Raw genomic sequence first — 20,091 nt, 5'->3', positions numbered from 1 at the left:
GCTTAGCGAAGGGTCTGGATTTCAAAGAGATAAGTGTGCAAATAGCTTTCATGTAGGTAACCAAAGAAATGTAATCCTGAATTACATAACTGCAAGGAAACAAGATTTGTAACAAGCGCTTCCATGGCTTTTCATAACATTATGCAACTGTTTAAATTTCGGAAAGAGACCAATCAAATAGAATAGGATAAGGTTAATTGAATTTGTTTGTATTTATTCCATGAAAAGTTAAATCTTAAAATATTATTTTTGTGCAATTTGAACATTGTCTATAACAGTGGTTTTAAAGTGGCAGGTCCCTAAAGCAGTTTTATGTGGTCGGCGAATATATTTCAGAAATGCATTTATTGTAAATACATTAATGCAAAGATTTCTATGTTTTACTTATTTGAAGTTTCAGTTTATTTTACATTCATTACTATTAAGCATGAGTAATACGTCAGAAATATCTATAAGTATAAATCTAATTCAAAGATTTGAAGATGCAAATTTCATTAACTTTCATTCGTTTTTTGTAAAAAATAAAGAAATGCTCATGCTTTGACTAATGGTTTAGATTTTTTACTGATAAACCCAACTTTTAATTCACAAAATCTTCTATACAAAAAGAAATCAGTGAAATATGCTTGATGTAGGAGAACAATAGAATAATGTTTAATATTTTATACTAACTTACTAGCATTACAAAGTCTGATATCATTTTAATAATTATATTTGAACATAAATTTGAATATGAGGGGTTAAAAAACTGCTTTTATGATACGGGGTGTCTTTCAGCGGAAGGGTAAAACTGTTGCACACTGGTAGTTCATCTCGGAGTCAAGACCCAGCTAACAGACTTCCCTCTCTTTAAGCAAATATAACGGGTATGCTTTTGATAGTCTAAATCAAGGATGTCAAACTCGCGGCCCGGCCAATATATCGGCAAATAATAATATATAATAATAAAATAACGGTACTTTTCCGTTTTGCCGGCGCAGGCGATAAATTCGCCAATAATGGTACAATTGATGCCAAACCGAATATCATCGCTGGTAACCTTTTATGCCTCATTTTCAAGACAAGTCTCAGCCATTTCTTATCAGATTGATTGTTTCTTTCAATACTGGCATTTAATTAAATGGAATTTTTACCATATACTTCAGTTTTATGTTTAAGGCCATTCGCGGTAATTAAGTCAACTGGATGCAATCACACCGCTCACCTGAAGGCAAAGTCAAGGGTTAAATTCATCAATTCTACCATGAGAAAAGACAAAGTTAAGGTTTAAATTCATCAATTCTAATGAGAATGCTCTAGCGAAGTAAAACACTGTGGTTTTTACATAATTTCTGAGGAAGGTATTCGTACGGATTGAAACAATTCTTGCATTTAAACTTGTATTCAAAAATTATGATTTAACTTGAAATTAATGTACATAATTAATGAGAGACTTCTATTTTTGCAGCGTACTTTACGTGAGATAAGATCACTTGGGGTCACGTGATAAGAACCGGCAAATCAGGATGTTGAACCATGATAAGCATAGTAAATTCCATGATAGCATAGTACTTTTTACAAATTTACTGTCTTTATTTATTGGCTTTTACAAAATTTTAAATGATATTAAAATGTTTATGTCTTCAAGATAAAACATTCTTAGAACTAACATTTGTTAACATTTCTTATGTGTATACTGTATAATGTCGCCAATAAAGTTTGCTTGGCGAGATTTGTGCCGGCAAAACGGAAAAGTACCAAAATAACATATCGACGAAGAAAAAAATGAAATGTTTACTGCTAAGTAATTAACGATAATTTATTCAGTGTTGTTAGATTACTCACAGCGAGCTGACACACACACTACTTAAATTACAAATGCGTGTGAGTAGCTTGCGTTCAGCTACCTTCAGCTTTTCGGGGACACGTGCACTCAGAACTTGTACGCATCCCCCGATAGCCGAATGTGGCCGAACTCATGGTCTCAGTTTGTCCTGGAAATGTGAAGGCTTTTCAATCAATTTCATTGTCTCGAAATACAGTTGCGGAAAGAGTTACTGATTTAGCTGCCCAGTTTCGAAAGTTTCTCCATTGCCTGTGACGAAAGCACGGACATTAGTGGCAAAGCTCAATTAGCAGTGTTTCTTCGTTCTTGTGACAAGAATTTTAACATTTTTGAGGAATTACCGGAACTAATACCGATGCCTGGTACTACCACGGGAGAAGATATATTTACTTGTGTTTTTGGACTTCTGCAGAAATACAATCTACCTTTGGCAAAATTAAATTCTGTAGCTACAGGTGGCGCTCCATCAATGACCGAGAAAAACAAGGGCTTTGTAGCATTACTAAGAAAAAAACTTAGTAAAATTCACGGTTCAAACATTCATCATATGCATTGTATTATACATCAAGAAGTTCTATGCACGAAAGTAATAAATATGGAGAATGTTTTGCCATATATAAAAAAAGTTATAAATTTTATAAGATCTCGAGGTTTAAATCAGCGTCAATTCACTGCTTTCTTAAGTGAGTTAGATAGTGAATATTCGGGTTTGTCCTACTATACCAAGGTACATTGGTTATCTTGCTCCAAGATTCTTAAACAATTCTGGGATTTGAAAGAAGAAATATGTCAGTTTTTAAAAACGAAAAATCAAGACGTAAGTTTGTTTTACGATCCAATGTGGATACAAGATTTATCTTTCTTGGTTGATATAGCCAAACACTTAACCTATTTAAATTTATCGTTACAAGGAAAAGATCATATCATTATGAACATGTTTGACATAATTAAAGCATTCAAATGTCAACTAGTTCTTTGGGGAAAACAACTTAAAAATGAAGATTTGATGCACTTCCCGACGTGCAGCATGAACAAATCAAGTTTAGATGATACTTGTTCGCATCAAAAATACGCAGAAAAAATTGCAAATTTAGCAACTGAATTTGAAACGAGGTTTAATGATTTTAGTTCTCTCGAAGACAAATTTTTTTTGTTTTCTTCGATTTTCTCAATAAGTATTGACTCAGTACCCAGCCATATGCAAATGGAGGTGATCGAGATTTAATGCAACTCAAATTTGAAAGCAAAATTCAATGAAGTGGGCGTGCCTGAATTTTACAAATATTTACCAGCCAGGTTTGAAAATACTTGAAAATTCGCATATGAAATTATTTCCATGTTTGGTAGCACTTATCGGTGCGAGCAGTTATTTTCAGTCATGAAAGGTAATAAGTCTCCTATTAGAAACCGTATTAATGATACTCACCTTGGGTCAGCGTTGAAAGTTATCACTGCAAACAAAATTTCTCCCGAAATAGGAAAGATAATAGCAGAGAAGAGATGTCAAGTATCAGGACGTAAACATTAAATTTTTCTTGTTCTTTTTTATATAAATATATATATATGTTTATTATTGTATTATTCGAAATAAATCTACGTTTCTATGAATATTGATTTTTTTTTTTTTTTTTTTTTTTTTGCCTGCCTAAAGTTAAACATTGTTTGTTTGGCCCAAGTGTACCTATGAGTTTGACATGCCTGGTCTAAATAATCCTAATCCTATTGATACATGGACATAATTATAAAAAATCTGATGTGTACACCACATGACTTCATTGTATGGAATATTAAATTATATGCATTTTTTCTTGCATTTCATTTAAACTTATTGGATCAAATTAAATCTACTTCGCTGATAGCACATAAGCCACAATAGAATAAATGCATTCTTTAAAATTCACTCTATTTGTTTACCATAGGGGCACTCTGGCACTAGGTTTACTTAACAGTATTATATTTCGTTCATATTATAACTCAGAATGCACAAAATTTATATCATTTAAAGAATTATTTAATCGTTGCCACATGTTCTATTCGAATACTATAATAAAGCTAGAACGATGTATAAAAGAAATTAAGCAAACAAAACAAAAAGTTTTTCACAGACGATTGAGTATTTCTCATTCAATTAATACAGTTCTCACTTCGCGACAAGGCAAAAATACATAAAAACTCAAAATACCTCTATTAAAAATTACGAAGTAAATCTTAAACACTTATTTCCTCGAAAAAATTCCAGAAAGGATTAAGCATGATTTAATTTGCAATAATAAATGAAGGCATTATCTTTGTTGTTGCGAAGCTAAGTTTCTCTAGATTGGCAAGAAATTTACTAATATGCTGTTTCAAATGTAAAAAAGCAATGGCCGCCCGCCATCAAAAAAATTGTTAGGTTTAGTGGCACTTAAACAACTTTAAAATTGTTGATAATTCTAAAAATATTATATACAGATTTACTAAAGGCATCAAAACTTTAACCGGAAGATAAAAACAACATAATTCAATCATTTTAAAGCAAAAAATGTACAATTTACAGACATATAAGAGTAAAGAAACTGAGATCACTGAGCCGGGTAACAGAGTGGATATATATATATAAATATATGTTTGGTGCGGCCGATAGCAATCAAAATACGAGGTGCACATCTACATGTTATATCAGTCCTATATACAAAATTTCAACGTTCTGAGGCTACTCGTTTTTGAGTTATGCGAGATAAGTACATACGTACGTATATACGTTCGTACAGACGCCAAGAAAAATTCTCTTCAGAATTAATTTTAAAGCAGTTTTAGAATTTTTTTGAGGAAACGAGTCTTTTATTCTGTCCTCACGTACAGATATCACTCAAAAACCTCGTTAAATTGCATTCGATAGCGGTCAAAATGGATATTGTCGTTGAAATACGCTACCTGAAACTTTTCGCGATTACAACACTTCCTTTTTACTTCGTACAAGGAAGTAAAAAGGCATTTGGTTAGATTAAACAAATGACTCCCTAAATTAAAATATATATATATACTAGCTGTTACACGGCCAGCCTTCATCTGGGTTTTAAATGTACCCAAAAAATATCTGAAAGGAACATCAAACATTAAATTTAAAAACTGCACATAATACTACTCTGCAGAGTATTATACAGTCAAAAGTCGTTAATCCGGACTCGTCGGGACTTCGCGATTCCAGATTATCGATTTTTCCGGATTATAGATCACTTTTCACTATTCCACTTTTTGTTTAATGGACTTCGAAACATACTTTTGCTTTACATATTAGTAAATATATATCAGAAATTCTATTTGACATAATCGAAAGTTCAAACTTACTTTTATAAAATTGCTCTAACAGTCTGCAAAAAATAATAAGCCGGATCCAATTCAAAGATTAAGGAACAACGCAATCTGCAACATTAACTGAATTAGATAATTTTAGCTTAGCTTATACTAGACCAGAAGAGAAACACGCTAATGTGACAATCAAAATCGCAAAAACAACCTTGTATTTAGCGTAAGTATATTGAAACACTCAACTGATTTCGAGGGCAGCTAAAGGTCCCTCCTCATCAGGAGAAAGAAATACCTAGAAAGAAGAAAAATAAATCGGAAGGAGTCTCAGAAACACGTGGTACTTATCAGCACACGTGGTACACTGCACGTGGTTATAACCGGATTTTAAACTTAAAAATATTTCTCCACTTCGTTCCATTATGGTTTCATTTGATGTCAAATCACTGTTCACTAATGTTCCGGTCGAAGGAGCACTAAATTGTCTTGAAACTAGGCTTCGGGAATTTCACTTCACACATACTGAAATTAAGGAGTTGGTTTCGCTTACTAAAGTCTCTCTGAATCAAACCCACTTTGTTTTCCAAAATGCATATTTTCGTCAAGTTGAAGGATTGGCTATGGGTAATCCTCTCTGTCTGGTACTTGCTGACATTTATATGAAATATTTTGAGATGAAATTATTTGATAAACTTTCTTTTCGCCTTTGGATTCGGTATGTAGACGACACTTTCGCGCTTTTTGACGGTTATAAAGAGAATTTATCCGAGATTCTATCTATTATGAATTCAATTGATCCAGCCATTCAATTCACTCTTGAAATTGAATCCAACAATTCCCTCTCCTTCCTTGATATTCTTATAATCTGCAATGAAACTTAATTTAGCACTACTGTGTACCGTAAACCCTTTGCAGTTTGTTTACCACCCCATGCCAAGTCATGCCACCCTGTTAAGCAAAAAAATGGCTTCTTTTTACTATTATGTATTCCACGCGATTAAAGTTTGTTCCTCTGAATTTTTGCTTACCAATGAACTTAATTATTTGAGAGCAGTTGCGATTGACCGTGGATTTTTCTCCCGTCATTATTGATAAAGCTGCTAAAAAATTTTTAGATTCCCATCAAAGAAGACATTCCACAGTTAGAAGTAATATTAATGACCTTGTCGTGCTTCTATTTTATCCTTCTGTTAGCTATAAAATTGCACGGATTCTCCAGAAATTCAATTTTCAAGTCGGTTTCTCCCCTATTAATAAAACTCACCCTTCAATTCTAAAATATTGCGTTTTTGTCTTGAATTCTTGGGGAATTTAAAGTATATCGTGTCAGTGTGGTTTAAGATATATTGGCCAAACAAAAAGAGCGTTGAATTTTCGTATCAAGGAACATGAATCTTATGTCAGAAAACGCGAAATTAACAAGTCTTCAATAACGTATCATAGTTGGACATTTAAAAATAATTTTGACTTTGGGTCTGCAAAAATTATCCAAAAGGCTTCTTCCACAGGTGAATTGGATTTTCTTGAGGCTTTTCATATTCACAAAGATTTAGCATGTTTAGTTAATGATTTTAAGTCCAATCCAGTCCTTCCTAATGCCTTTAAAATTCTACTAGCTTAATTCAGTTACTATTTTTGCCGATAGATGGCGTTACCTCCTCGCGTTTGGTACTACCAGAAGGTATAAAAATCCATTCAGTGGTTGCTTTCCATTATTCGAAGTTCAGATATTGAGCGTGAAGGTGCAGTTGCCCCTCGCTTCCTATTTTTAACTTCGCTAATTTTCTTGTCCTTTGTGTTACATGTTTGATGAGATAGCCTGGCTCAGTATAAGTAGGCGGCCAGTGGAACTCTGATTAAAAATCCGGTTATAACCACGTGCAGTGCTGATAAGGACCACGTGTTTCTGAGACTCCTTCCCCTTTATTTTTCTCCTTTCTAGGTATTTCTTTCTCCTGATGAGGAGGGACCTTTAGCTGCCCTCAAAATCGGTTGAGTGTTTCAATATACTTATGCTAAATACAAGGTTGTTTTTGCGATTTTGATTGTCACATTAGCGTGTTTCTCTTCTGGTCTAGTATAAGCTAAGCTAAAATTATCTAATTCAGTTAATGTTGCAGATTGCGTTGTTCCTTAATCTTCGAATTGGATTCGGCTTATTATTTTTTGCAGACTGTTAGAGCAATTTTATAAAAGCAAGCTTGAACTTTCGATTATGTCAAATAGAATTTCCGATATATATTTACTAATATGTAAAGGATCTACAAAGCGAAAGTATGTTTCGAAGTCCATTAAACAAAAAGTGGAATTGCTGCAAAAAAATGGATAAAGGCATATCCTTTGATTATCTAATCATTCCGAAATACGTTTATCAATTTCACGCTGCTCTGCGGGGGAAGGGAAACGATGTGACACGCTATGAATTGGAAGTTGATCTGTCAGCACTATCCTTATCTTCAGGGCAGATGTTTTTATTTTATTTGGCTTAGAATTCCTTACTAAAGGTAGTATTTCATCTCGATATACTCCGTCTTTGATACGATTTAAATCAAGTTCTTCATCATTATAATTCGCTTCCGATAGCGACACGGAGATTATTGAAAACGAAAAAATTTCGATTGACAAATTAGTTGGCATTCTCGACACAGCAATTATAGGACTTCAACAGTGGTTTGAACTGTTTGGCGCCTATCGCCCAAGTTGGCGAATGCGATTTCAGGAACCTCACCAAGTACCGGTTATCTGAGTATCCCTCTCTTAAAATTGCCCTGAAACAATTATTGGCATTATATTATAAATTTGAGAATGCTGTTTGGCTATCAGATTCAAGAGCAGCAAATTCAAGCCATTGGCTCTTTAGAAACCTCTAACTAAAGCTCTTCAGTGCTGAAAATTAATCCAAAATCTATTGCAGAAAAATACAATGCACCTCTGGACACAGCAGCGTCCATAGAAATGAACAGGCATATTTTCTCCCACCAAAAGGTGCATCAATATTACAATCATAAACTCAAATATCTAATAATACTCAATAAAGCTAAACATAAAAACAGTCTATGAAACAAAAGGCATCAGTTGGAAATTGTCGGCTAACATCGAGACGAAACAATGAAAGTTTACCTCGCTTACCTGCCAAAATATCCAAGACGTAATGCTGTGGCCTTTTTTCGGCTACTTACAGGCCACGATTGCCTAGGCACACGTCTTTACCAAATTGGTATATTTGCTCAACTATTTTGCCCAAGCAGTGAGCTTACAGAACCTTTGTTGCTGTGGGGCACTTGTTGGTTATGACTCTTAAGATAACCTGATAATGGCATGCTGGAGACTGTCTTAGATAATCACTTTCGGTCACCTTATGTTCTGTCTTAGAACTTCTCGTATTTTGCCTTGCCATTAGAAATAATAATAAACTTTAGGTTGGATTATTTTCAGTATAGCACAGCATACAAGGACTATCTGCTTAAAGAGAAGTATGTTTCTGTGGATGACTCTTTAGGGTAAAGTGGCTCATACATTGCACATGTGAAAATTCATAAAAATCAACCATTTTACCATTTTGTTCACCTAGGTCTGAACTACCAGTATTCACTAGTCTTCTCTTACTACAGGTGTGGCAACTTGATATAAAGGTGATCAGGTTATTAGAATAATGTATTGTTTACTTGTTGTTCATTTTAAGTTACTAATTTTAAGAAGCTTTTATGCACCCAAACTTAACAGTTCTCCAATATTTAATTAACATGTTTCCATCACTGACAAACTTTTCCCTATGGAAATGATGTGATTATCTTCTTGACAACATAATAGTTTTATATACTAGAAATAGCAGGGGTACAGAGAAGTACGTGGGCTACAAGTATCTAGCCCTTGTACTTCTCTGTTCTTCAACGAAATTGTGATTTCAGTAGGCATTCCAAAAAGGATAAGCACCAAATTTTAGTTTAATTATTTAACAACTAATTACTAACATAACTTAATTCATTAGTTATTTTACTTATTTATTTTTCATCTTTCGCAATGGCTTTCAAACGTCTTCGGGATTTCTAATTTTTAAAATTAAGCCCTGGGAAAGATGCAAGAAAACACTCGTCTGAATATTAGCACATTATGTATTCATATCAATAGCTCCTCTGCTTGGCTCCTTTCATCCCCAGATCTGAGCACAAGTGGCCACAAGGCCAAGTATTGCAAAACTGCCTTTATAAGCAATACAAGTATAAATCAAATTATAAGACAGACATGAAAAATTAAATCTCACCTATTGATAATTTTGCAAATTTAGCAACTAAAGAATACCACAACAAAGATTTGGTAAAAGTATTTTAAGGTACCCCTTGGCAAAACTTGTCGATTTTTGGCGGTACATGGATACCGATTTTGTGCAATTCTTTGACTCATTTTGGCTTGAGAAGGCTTGAGTTTGGGCCAAAAATCGCCACTACACAAAGCCAAAATAACAAGACAAACAATTGCACAAACTCGGTATCCATGTACATATCGACTTATTTTCACTTAAAAAAAAATCCCCAAATTGCAAAAAAATTGCATTGTGCACTCCTTTGACTTTATCCATGTACACGTCGACCTATTTTCACTTAAAAAAAAATCCCCAAATTGCATAAAAATGGCATTGCGCACTCCTTTAACTTTATCCATGTACACGTCGACCTATTTTTACTTTTAAAAAAAAAATCCCAGAATTGCACAAACTTGCATTGTGCACTCCCTTTACTTTGTCCATGTACACATCGATATATTTTCACTTAAAAAGTCAAAGGAGCACCAAATTCTACAATATAGGCAAACAAAAAATACATAATCTCAATAAAATACATTTTAAACCAAACAACAAAATAACATAAAAAAGGAAAAACGTGTTATACATTTAAGCACTACCAAACGCAAATATTCACTTACCGTGATTTTCGAGTACTTCGTACACCCAGAGCCACGTAAAAATCAAAATATCAATCATATTCAAATGACTTTTTTCAAACCAGGTACTCTTTCTGATCGAACGCTTCACATAGTGACCATCTGAACCTTTCTTCCTACAAACCCATTCAAATCCAGCTAAACGGTTTTTACGTTCGACTAGATGTATATCCTTCCTACATACAGGACACTTATAATGGCTACCAAGTAAACCTTCATTTACACACCAGTCAATTAAAGCTCTTTTCCCCTTTCGCTCCAAATCGTACATAAACTTCAACAGGGTTCATAGCCACATTTTAGTTAAAAAAATAAGCACCTATAAGCACTTTTCAAGCACATTTTAAGAAAAAAAAAAAAATAAGCACATTATGCACAACTGCATAACCTTAAAAATTAGACTTGTAATTTAAAACATGAGAAATGCAGTATTTATTAAGAGAAAATAAGCATTACCTCAACCATGAAAAATAATTACTTTTTTTTTTTTTTTTTAATTTTAAATAACAGTTCAATTTACAGGGCTAGTTTACAATGAGAGAAAAAAAAAACTATGCAGAACTAAACTATATTACAAGATTTAATGATGAAATTTCAGTTCAAAATAGAGAAAATAAATAACAATAAGGCACATTTATTGTATTCACTTGGAACCTAATAATAAATACAATTTATTTTTCCACTCATATTGATATTTAAATAATTTGAATCTAAATTCTGAACATTCTCTAAATCTTCATTGTATATCAGTTTTCCCTTAACAGATATTGCAAGCAAAGTAATTTAAGTAAAAAAAGAGGAACATTTCTGAAATCAGAAGACAGAAATTTGCTTCATGCAGTCATCCTTTAACAGCAAAAGCTTAACTAACCCGCATACTTGGAAATTGGCGAATATTTGGACAGTCGAGCGTAACTTGAAAAAGAGCAGTGGAAGGGGGGCAGACTGTAGCCGCTCTTTAGATTTTTCCGCTAAATAAATGCTTTTGACATTTCAATACGTGCATCATATAAAAATAAACCAATGGAACTGAAAAATATTCTGCTTAGCAAGCAAAGCCCTTTTAAGTGTTCATAAACAAATCTCGGACAGAACATCAAAATTAATTATCTCTGCAAAATATCGCAAATGTTATTGCGCAATATGTGTGCCGTAATTCTTCCATACGTGATATTATGCAATCGGAATCAACAGCTGCTGGTATTGGGAGAATAAAGAACTAAATAACTGGGATGTTTTTCATTCTAATTTTCAACAGATGGCGTTAAATTTCCGTAACAGAATCATTCTTCGCTTGGGTTGGTAGACCGCAGAACTTTTAGTCCTATTCAATCCAGATTGGAAAAAGAAAACAAAAAAAAAAAAAAAAAAAAAAAAAAGGTCTGTTGCCTGTTTTGCAGCAAACTGTAACAATTTCAATATTCGAGATTTTGCGGAGAAAGGGGAGAACCTCCCAATCTTCGTAATGTATAATGTATTGGCCAAAAAATTAAATTATTTTGACTATTCGATTACTTTCCCTTTATTTAAGACATTCCGAATATTATTCCTTAGAAAGCTAATCTGTGTTAAAACAGAACTATTTTTGGAAGTTTACTATACTTCAGCAGTTACTGCAACTATGTTATTATAAACATTCATACATATACTCATAATAAACACGAATATGAACTGAACAAGCGGAACAAGAATGCAAATTATTAAGATCTTGATAGAAATTCAAACGTGTGTAGTATTTGGGTGGGAGGAAAAGAATGCCGAATGTACTGGAATTTTCTACTGCTTTTGCAATTCTTTGACCAATAGAACGACGGGTACCTGTCTGTACTCTTCATGCACACTAAAGGTTATGTTAATGCAGAGAAAGGGGGAAAAGCTATTTACGGGAGTACGATCTGACATTCCATATTAGGAAGAAAAGTTGTTTATTTAGTTTCGGCTTTGGTACAGGGAAAAATAGCGCATTCATTAAAAAAAAGCCGTAAAAGCAAAAAATAGGCACTAAAAACCAAAAAATAAGGGCTTTAAAGAAAAAGTTAGCAGGGTTGGGTAGACCGCAAAACTTTTAGTCCTATTCAATTCTGCTTCAACATTAGACATTTTGCGGAGAAAGGGGAGAACCTCCCAACCTCCGTACTGTATAATGTATTGGGACGGGGATTTGACTATTCGATTACTTTCCTTTAATTTAAGCCATTCCGAATATTATTCCTTAGAAAGCTAATCTGTGTAAAAATAAACCCATTTTTGGAAGTTTATTCAACACTGCAACTATATTATTATAAATATTCATACATATGCTCATAATAAACACAAATATGAACTGACCACGTGGAACAAGAATGCAAACTATTAAAATCTTGATAGAAATTCAAACATGTGTAGTATTTGGGTGGGAGGAATACCAAATGTACCGGAATTTTCTACGGTTTTCGCATGACCAATAAAACGATGTGCACCTGCCTGTACTCTCGCACGCACCATAGGTTACGTTAATGCAGGAGAAAGGGGGAAAAGCTATTTCCGGGAGTATGATTCACCATCTGACGTTCCATATAAGGAAGAAAAGTTGTTTATTTAGTTACTGCTTTGGTATGGGGGAAAAATGCACGTTCATTAAAAGAAAGCACTAAAAGCAAAAAATAAGCACTAAAAACAAAAAAATAAGGGCTTTAAAGCAAAAGTAAGCACCTATAAGGGCCTTTGTATTTTATTTTTAAATATAAGGCCGTATAAGCACTTATAAGGACCGCTACGAACCCTGTTCAAATTAATCTTACTACATTCGGCCATTCTACCGTCTAAAGAATCAAACCAACACACACCACAAAAATGCTTGCAAAACATCCCATGATTCAAAATTTCCCAGAATCATGCACCCGATTACGTCACAATAGGGTTTCCATAACATTCAACTACTCAGGCTACCATAAATGAAACAACTTGGTGATAAATCAAACAACTTTGCCATAATACTAGGGGTACCTTAAAGTCTACTCTACCCAAAGATTTTTTTAAAAATCAGACTAAAAAATATAATTTACACATACTAAATATAAGAAAGAAAAGTTAAATTGCCCTGATGGTTACCATACTGGAAAGTGTTCTACCTAGTTACAAACAATTATGTTCAGTTAACAAAAAAATACCAAATTGGCAACAATTTGTAAGAAATGTAGAAGTGTTACTAAAAAAACACTGAAAGCATAACATTTTTTCAAACTTATTTCTTTAAAAAGTATTCATAAATAATTTAATTCAATCCAGTGCTTTATAATATTACACAAGCATTTAATACTAATTGAAATAAAAGTTTCAGTTTTACATAATTATATAAACTTTGTATGTTTTCTGAAATGATGCTAAAATATATTTCATACAAAAATTCCCTTTTGGTGAAATTGCCCAAGTGGGATAACTTCACACATCTTGCAAGCATTCATAAAATACTAAATATATTTCAAAAAGCATAATGAAGAGATAAATCTATCCTAATAGAAAATAACTGCAGAACAAATGCAGTAAAAATTACTACATTATCACGATTACTACATACCATATAAAATGGCAGTTGCCGTAAATAATGTGTAAGTAGGTGTCCTGCTATTCCCTAATAGTAAACATTCAAACTGGAATGGAAATTATGTATCAAGGATCAAAATTTCTATAAAAGAACAAAATTACTAAAATCATTAAGAAAACAATAATAATAATTTTAAAAAAATGGAATTGAATAAAATCTACTTAAAACTTAACAGCGAATGCGCTAAGCAAGCTTAAATCTTATCGCATGTTTCTTACAATATGACAATGCCATAAATAAAACCGTATTAAATACGATTAAATAGTGATTAATTATAATCGCAAATTTAAATGCGACGCAAATTCATACATAAGGTTAATTTGAATAAACGGGCATATTGATTTAAACAGTTGATTCAACATACTGATTCAAAAGGTTAAACGGCTTTATATCAAGTCTACATTCACCTAAATAAAATTAAAACATTAACACGAATTTGTAGACAGATAGATGATACGACGCATTACAACAAACTTTTATTACTAGAATAGCGTTAATGTTTTACCTCTCTTGTAGACAAACATGATTTTAACTGTCGCTTATTAACGAAAAATACTACGTTAGAGGTAGAAAATACGAAATCAGCAACCGAACCGACGCTAAAAGAAATACTGGTTTCCCGCGTTTGAGAAATTGCCACAGGTTCACAAAAATTGCATCTTCCCGCGTCGGATAAATCGTTTAAAGTTTTGTTGTTCGTAGTCTGAATTTGACATCTAAAGTCAAATTTAAATTTGACAAGATATATAACTTATTCCTCTGTAATTTTCTTACTGATTTAAAAGCAAAAAAGGTGGTAGAAATCTACAACATAAAAAAAAAACCTATTCCATTTGGAAAGTAAACCAAAATGACTAATATTTAGAACATATATTCATAGATATAGTAAGCCTAATTACTATATCTATGCATATATTGGTATCTCATTTGCATCGTTTGTATGATGATGAAGATCGTATGTTATCCTCGAGTGTCAAGATGTAGAAACACCTTTTTAATCGGCTTCTGATAAGCCATCAGGGTAAAAAAAGAACAGTGTGGTAGTTGAGGGAGGGGTGAGAAGAAATCTGGTTCCGAGCTAGCGGCGGCGAAAGGGGTGTGAGGTCAGTGACGTTACAAGGTGAACTAGCGAGTGAAACTGCAAAGTCAATTAAACGTGAATGAGTCGATTTTGGTTCTATTTGTTATATGGGTAGAATGTCACAGGGATAACGATGTTTTTCCCTGGGGTGCGTGGAGTGTCTGTCTTAAGCCTCGTTTCCACTACTGCATACGAACGCGTTGCGTCAATTGAAGACACGCCTACGGCATCCGTACAAGTATTTCCACTGCCGCGTATCCGTAGAATATTTTCATCTTCCGCCGCTAGGTGTCACTGTAATATTTTGGCGCCAAACAAGCAGTTCGCGAGTTACGACGTTGAACATCTGAATTTTTTCCGCTTAAGCAAGTATTGTTTGATTTAGATTTGATACAGATCCCGACGTAAAACGCAGAAAAGTTTTGTTTACTATATTCCATGTTATTGGAAATTTTTATTTCTGGTTATGAACTGCGAAAGTAAAGTACGCTAGCAATTTTTAGATAAGTAAGGTTATAATGCATATTATGAACGAGTCCGTGACACTTAGCCGACGGGACACTTAACCGACACCAGTTAGCCGACAGGACATTTAGCCGACACGGACACTTAGGGGTCCTAGTCTGGACACCGTCGAGATAGAAGAACGGGTCGCTTTTTGCGATCTACTCGACAGGGAGCGAGTCTGGTGTCATAGTCTCGATCATTACAGAGATCGATGCGTCGGAAATTTTTCCGTCAGCTGGACAGCTGCCGTTTAAGTTTCTGACTGTCGTTTTAGAGCTAAACTGAGGACGGCGGAGGTCACGGATTGTTTTTGAAAGTGTACGTAATAGATATTTTAATTTCTTAAGATTTGTGAAAAACTCGAGTATTTCGCTATAGAAATAACGCATTTGATGCTGACGATTCTACATTATTTATTTATTCTACATTACCAATGCCTTAATTAAATTTTAGTGAAAATAATATATTTGGTGTTTTCCTATTCACATATAAAGAAGGGGTGCATACTTTTATTTCAAAATTGTAATTTTTAAACTAATGTATATATCAATGTACTTAATTTCATGTTTTATGAGTAATTAATAAATTTTGAAATTTTATGTTTTAAATTATAATGTATTTCCCTCTACTTTTATTTGAATTTGTAGTGTATAAAAATTTAATACATTAGACATGCATTAAAGAATATGCAGTATATAATTCAAACTATGCACATCCTAAACATCCTAAACAATCAACATTTACATTAAATTGCTTTGAGTTAAAAAATTTATTTAAGTAGTTTTAATTGTACCGACATCAGTGTCAATTTCCAATAATTTCTAGAATCTTCTGTATAAAACAAGTTAATTCCTGTATAATTTTCGGTTAAATTCTTGTCAATATTATAATGCAAGATTTATAATTAGTTATCAGATTTTTTAATGTGGTCTACTTTTAGATATTACATCAGTTTTGTGTATATTTATTCAGATCCAAAACGTGCTTAGTTTTGGTTTTATGTAATTACGGCAAAGCCTCGAGGGCTATCTGCCTAAAGTGAGGGTTGCCTTCGTGGAGGACATTTTAAGGAAAACTAGCTCGTATACACGTAACACATGGGGAAAACCACGAAAACGTCCATGCAACCAGCCCGTTCGCGGGATTCCAACCTTGGACCGAACTTCTAGTGTTCAGCGATTTTACCGGCCGCTGGTGGGATCGATTTAAAAACGGCATAAATATATATGTACTGCAATTTCTTTCACTGCATCTGTTAATATATTTATACAAAACAGATTTTCTGTGCCTTAAACTTCTATTCTTCTGGAATTTACCAATGATATATTGGTAATGACAGATACATTGGTAATGACGCCCATGCGTCCAGCCCGTTCGCGTATTTCCAAACCCTACCCCATTTTTCGAATTTCTGACGTCACGGAAATATCGACTAGATTCACCTGGCAAGACGGCTTACCCTAAGGCTCTTATATACCAGGCTGAATCATCAGGCATTCGCTCTCCCAAGTGGGAGATTTAATGGCGGCTGTGTAGTTACGGTGCAGCAATTTTTTGTGTTTTTTTGTGTAAAATGGGCGGATGTGCAGCTATTAATTGTTCAAATCATTCACAGAAAGGTCATACATTGGTAAAATTTCCTAAAAATGAAGAAAGAAGAAAAATATGGGTAAATAATTGCCGAAGAGACAATTGGAAACCTGGTCCAGGCGCTGAACTTTGCTTAGTAAGTATAATGTTAATTACGCCTTCATTTAGAGTTTATATCTTCTCTGATGTTTATAATGTGCAAGTAAAGTGAAATTCTTGTGTACAATAACCTGAGTATCTGCTAATTTCTGTAATAATAGCTATAATTAAATTAGTCTAGGGTTAATGTACCCGTCGCCAAACATCGCCAATGTGGATGTTTTGAATGTGGAAAAGAAATTTCTCTTCTAATATAAAGCGCAGATTTTGTTTTCCTGTGCTAATTGTGGAATTTATACTAATGTAACATGAAAATCATTAGCATATTGAAATTTATTAAAAAATAAATAATAATTTGGAAAGTCAAGATAAAATCTGAATGTTTGCTAAAGATATATGTAACATTATACTATAGTTGCAATATCGTTGGAATGATATATAATTTTTTTCTTTATTTTATAATCACTGTTGTTAAAAAGTTAGATGAGTTGCTTATGCACGGTGCCCACTACTGTTTCTTGGTTAAAATAACTTCCAGAATTTTGACATTGACATCTGAAGTCAATAGAATAAATTGAATAGTATGAGACAAAATATATATAATCTGACTTCAATAATTGCAAGTACCATATATTTATAATCACAGTATTATACAATTTGGCAATTTTAAAAAGATAATAAGAGTAAAGATTTAGAAATGAATGCAGAACATTCAAATAAGCACAGAAAACTTGTGAAACTGCATGTGTACTTTTCAAAAATAATTGTAGTGTTTTTAATGCATGTGTAGTGTTTAATGCATGCATAACAATCAAATAAATCTGCCTGTAATGATGAATTTCAAAGGCCAAGCCAAAATTCTTTCATGAATTTGATACTTCTAAAGAATGTGATCTCCTCAAATTAAATCCTCATGACATTGATAAACAGTTATTACTGATCTGTGTTACAAAACAGATTTTTATACATGATAAATAATATTTTCTGAAGCGTTATTTTGTGTTGTCATCTCTAAATAAAAAATTGCCTACAAATTCAGAAAGCTACTGAACTACGTTCTAGAGTTTTAATAACTTTAATTGGATATGTCTGTGCCAATGTAATTTAAAAAATAGTCGTTTAAACTGGCCTTGATGCTTTTTAAAATGCATGTTGGCACTGTGCTCCGAAATTAGGGCTATGTTTTGAATGATTAGAGAATTAAAAATTAAATATTTCAGTTAGAGCAATAAACATTACTACAATTATAACAAGAATCATAGTCTGCTCTAATTATAAATGTATTTATCGGCCTAGTATCTTAAAAGTTGGGTGTAGTGAACTCTTATTTTCTTATCTATTGTAAGAGCACTATAGCAAGAAATATAAAGTTTTATTTTAGTTGTTTTTAATGTTATAGCAAAACACTACTTCATTTAATTTTTGGATAATGTTCTAAAGAACACCTTAAATTATAGGCAAAAAATAAATATTGGATAATTAAATTCTGTCCAAGCTTACAAGATGCTGCTGCTGATATGTTAGACATGGTTTGTTTATTGTTTCACTTTTTTATAATACTGGGCCTAATTTAATTACCTGCATATTTATTTATTGCCTATACTTACTTACAGTTCATGCTTGCTGCCTTTGGCACAACCTCACTGTGTGGTTTGTTTTTTTGTACTTTTATTTATTTTGTGTACTTTTTTTTTATTACTTTATGTATTTACAGGATCATTTTGAGGAATCTCAATTTGAGTCACTATGCAAAGATAGAAAAAAACTAAGAAAAACTGCAGTACCAACACTCTTTAGCATTCCAAATCCACCACCATCTGTAACTGACAAGAGGATAAGAGAAGTAAGATGTCCTAAGCCAAATACTGAAGTGGTAAATTATTTAATATTCTCCAAAAAAATTGTTGAAAAAATCATTGTTATTACAAATATATTAATTCATCCAACCATTGTTTAAAAAAATAATCACAGCATAACATGTTTACTATTTCTTTTTGAATTTAGGAAACTCTACCTGCTTCAAATGAAGAGTTGTTAAAAAAAATAGAATTCCTTGAGCAACAGCTTCAAGAAAAAGATGCAAAATTGACATCATTTTTGTCCGATGAGCAAGTAGGAGCCCTTGCTGTGCAGTCAAAAAGGAACTGGTCAGAAAAGTCCATTATAAAAGGACTGAAGATGCGATTTGCTTTGGGCAAACATGGATATAATTACCTCAGAAGTACTGGATATCCAGCACCATCGTACAGTACCTTGAACAGGAGGATTAGGGAAATAAAAATAAATTTCGGCATTTTAGAAAATTTGTTTTTTTTCCTCAAGACAAAAGTTCATTCATTGGATGCTCTTGATAGGAACTGCTGCCTTTTAGTTGACGAAATGGAAATAGCTTCATATCAAGATTTTGATACATCGTCTAAGTCATTCATTGGAAATGTTACGTTAGGAAAACCTGCAGTTGCTAAGCATTACACTATTGTAATGCTTAGAGGCCTTAAAACATCATGGAAACAGATTGTTGCCAATGAATTAACAGGGCCTTCAACATCAGGTTCTGACATGAAAGATCTAATTCATAGAACTGTAGTAGCAGCTACAGAAATAGGTTTAACTGTAAGAGCCTCTGTTTCAGATATGGGAAGCAATAACAGAGCAATGTGGTCGTCATTGGATGTATCTGTCTCTAGGACAGATAGGAAGACAAATTACAATATTGGAGGACCTGATGTTTTCATTCACAGTATTGCAGATGTACCACATCTCATTAAAAACATGAGAAATGCATTTCTTTCAAGTATTATGATATTACCAGAGGAATTTCGCCAGCAGCATGCCTTGCCATCGAGGATAGTATCTTCAGTGTATGTGAAACGACTCTGGTCAAGTGAGATAGAATCAGATGCTGCCCTGAGATCTCTACATCACTTGAACAGAGTTCATCTCTTCCCAACACACTTTTCCTCGATGAATGTGGCATCTGCTGTGCAATTGTTTTCTGTAAAAACAGCTGCTGTTATTGAAAAAGCAGTTATTTTACACCAAGTTGCAAAAGAAGCATTAACTTCTGCATGGTGGCTGAGACTTGTAGCAGAATGGTTTACAATTATGACTGCAAGGCATCCAAAAAAAGGCATCACTATCAAAAATCAAGATGAGAAATTTAATATTTTATTGAAATTCATT

General features: G+C 33.3%; 1 protein-coding gene across 4 annotated transcripts in view; it reads right to left on the bottom strand.

The window, feature by feature from the left end:
• RnrL (Ribonucleoside diphosphate reductase large subunit) overlaps nucleotides 1-20,091 on the bottom strand; it is a 219,775-nt gene that overhangs the window by 156,215 nt on the left and 43,469 nt on the right. The window contains exons 1-2 of one of the 4 annotated variants that reach the window (XM_085810791.1): nucleotides 14,137-14,254; nucleotides 13,605-13,712 (exon numbers count right to left, since the gene is read on the bottom strand). The exons of 1 other annotated variant lie outside the window; for it this stretch is intronic. Coding sequence is in view for 2 of the 3 variants with exons in the window: in XM_085810792.1 (XP_085666918.1) it covers nucleotides 14,137-14,155 (19 nt within the window). In the remaining variant the exon portion in view is untranslated. Of the gene's footprint in view, nucleotides 1-13,604; nucleotides 13,713-14,136; nucleotides 14,298-20,091 lie in introns of those variants that run through there. 2 more of the 4 variants (XM_085810792.1, XM_085810789.1) reach the window with 2 other exon arrangements.

The sequence above is a fragment of the Stegodyphus dumicola genome, chromosome 2 (assembly GCF_044657685.1).
Source record: "Stegodyphus dumicola isolate Sdum_Otavi_A_Nest chromosome 2, ASM4465768v1".
In the NCBI taxonomy this organism is placed as follows: Eukaryota; Metazoa; Arthropoda; class Arachnida; order Araneae; family Eresidae; genus Stegodyphus; species Stegodyphus dumicola.
Note: the sequence above shows the minus strand (reverse complement) of the source record. Positions and strands in the feature narration are given on the sequence as shown.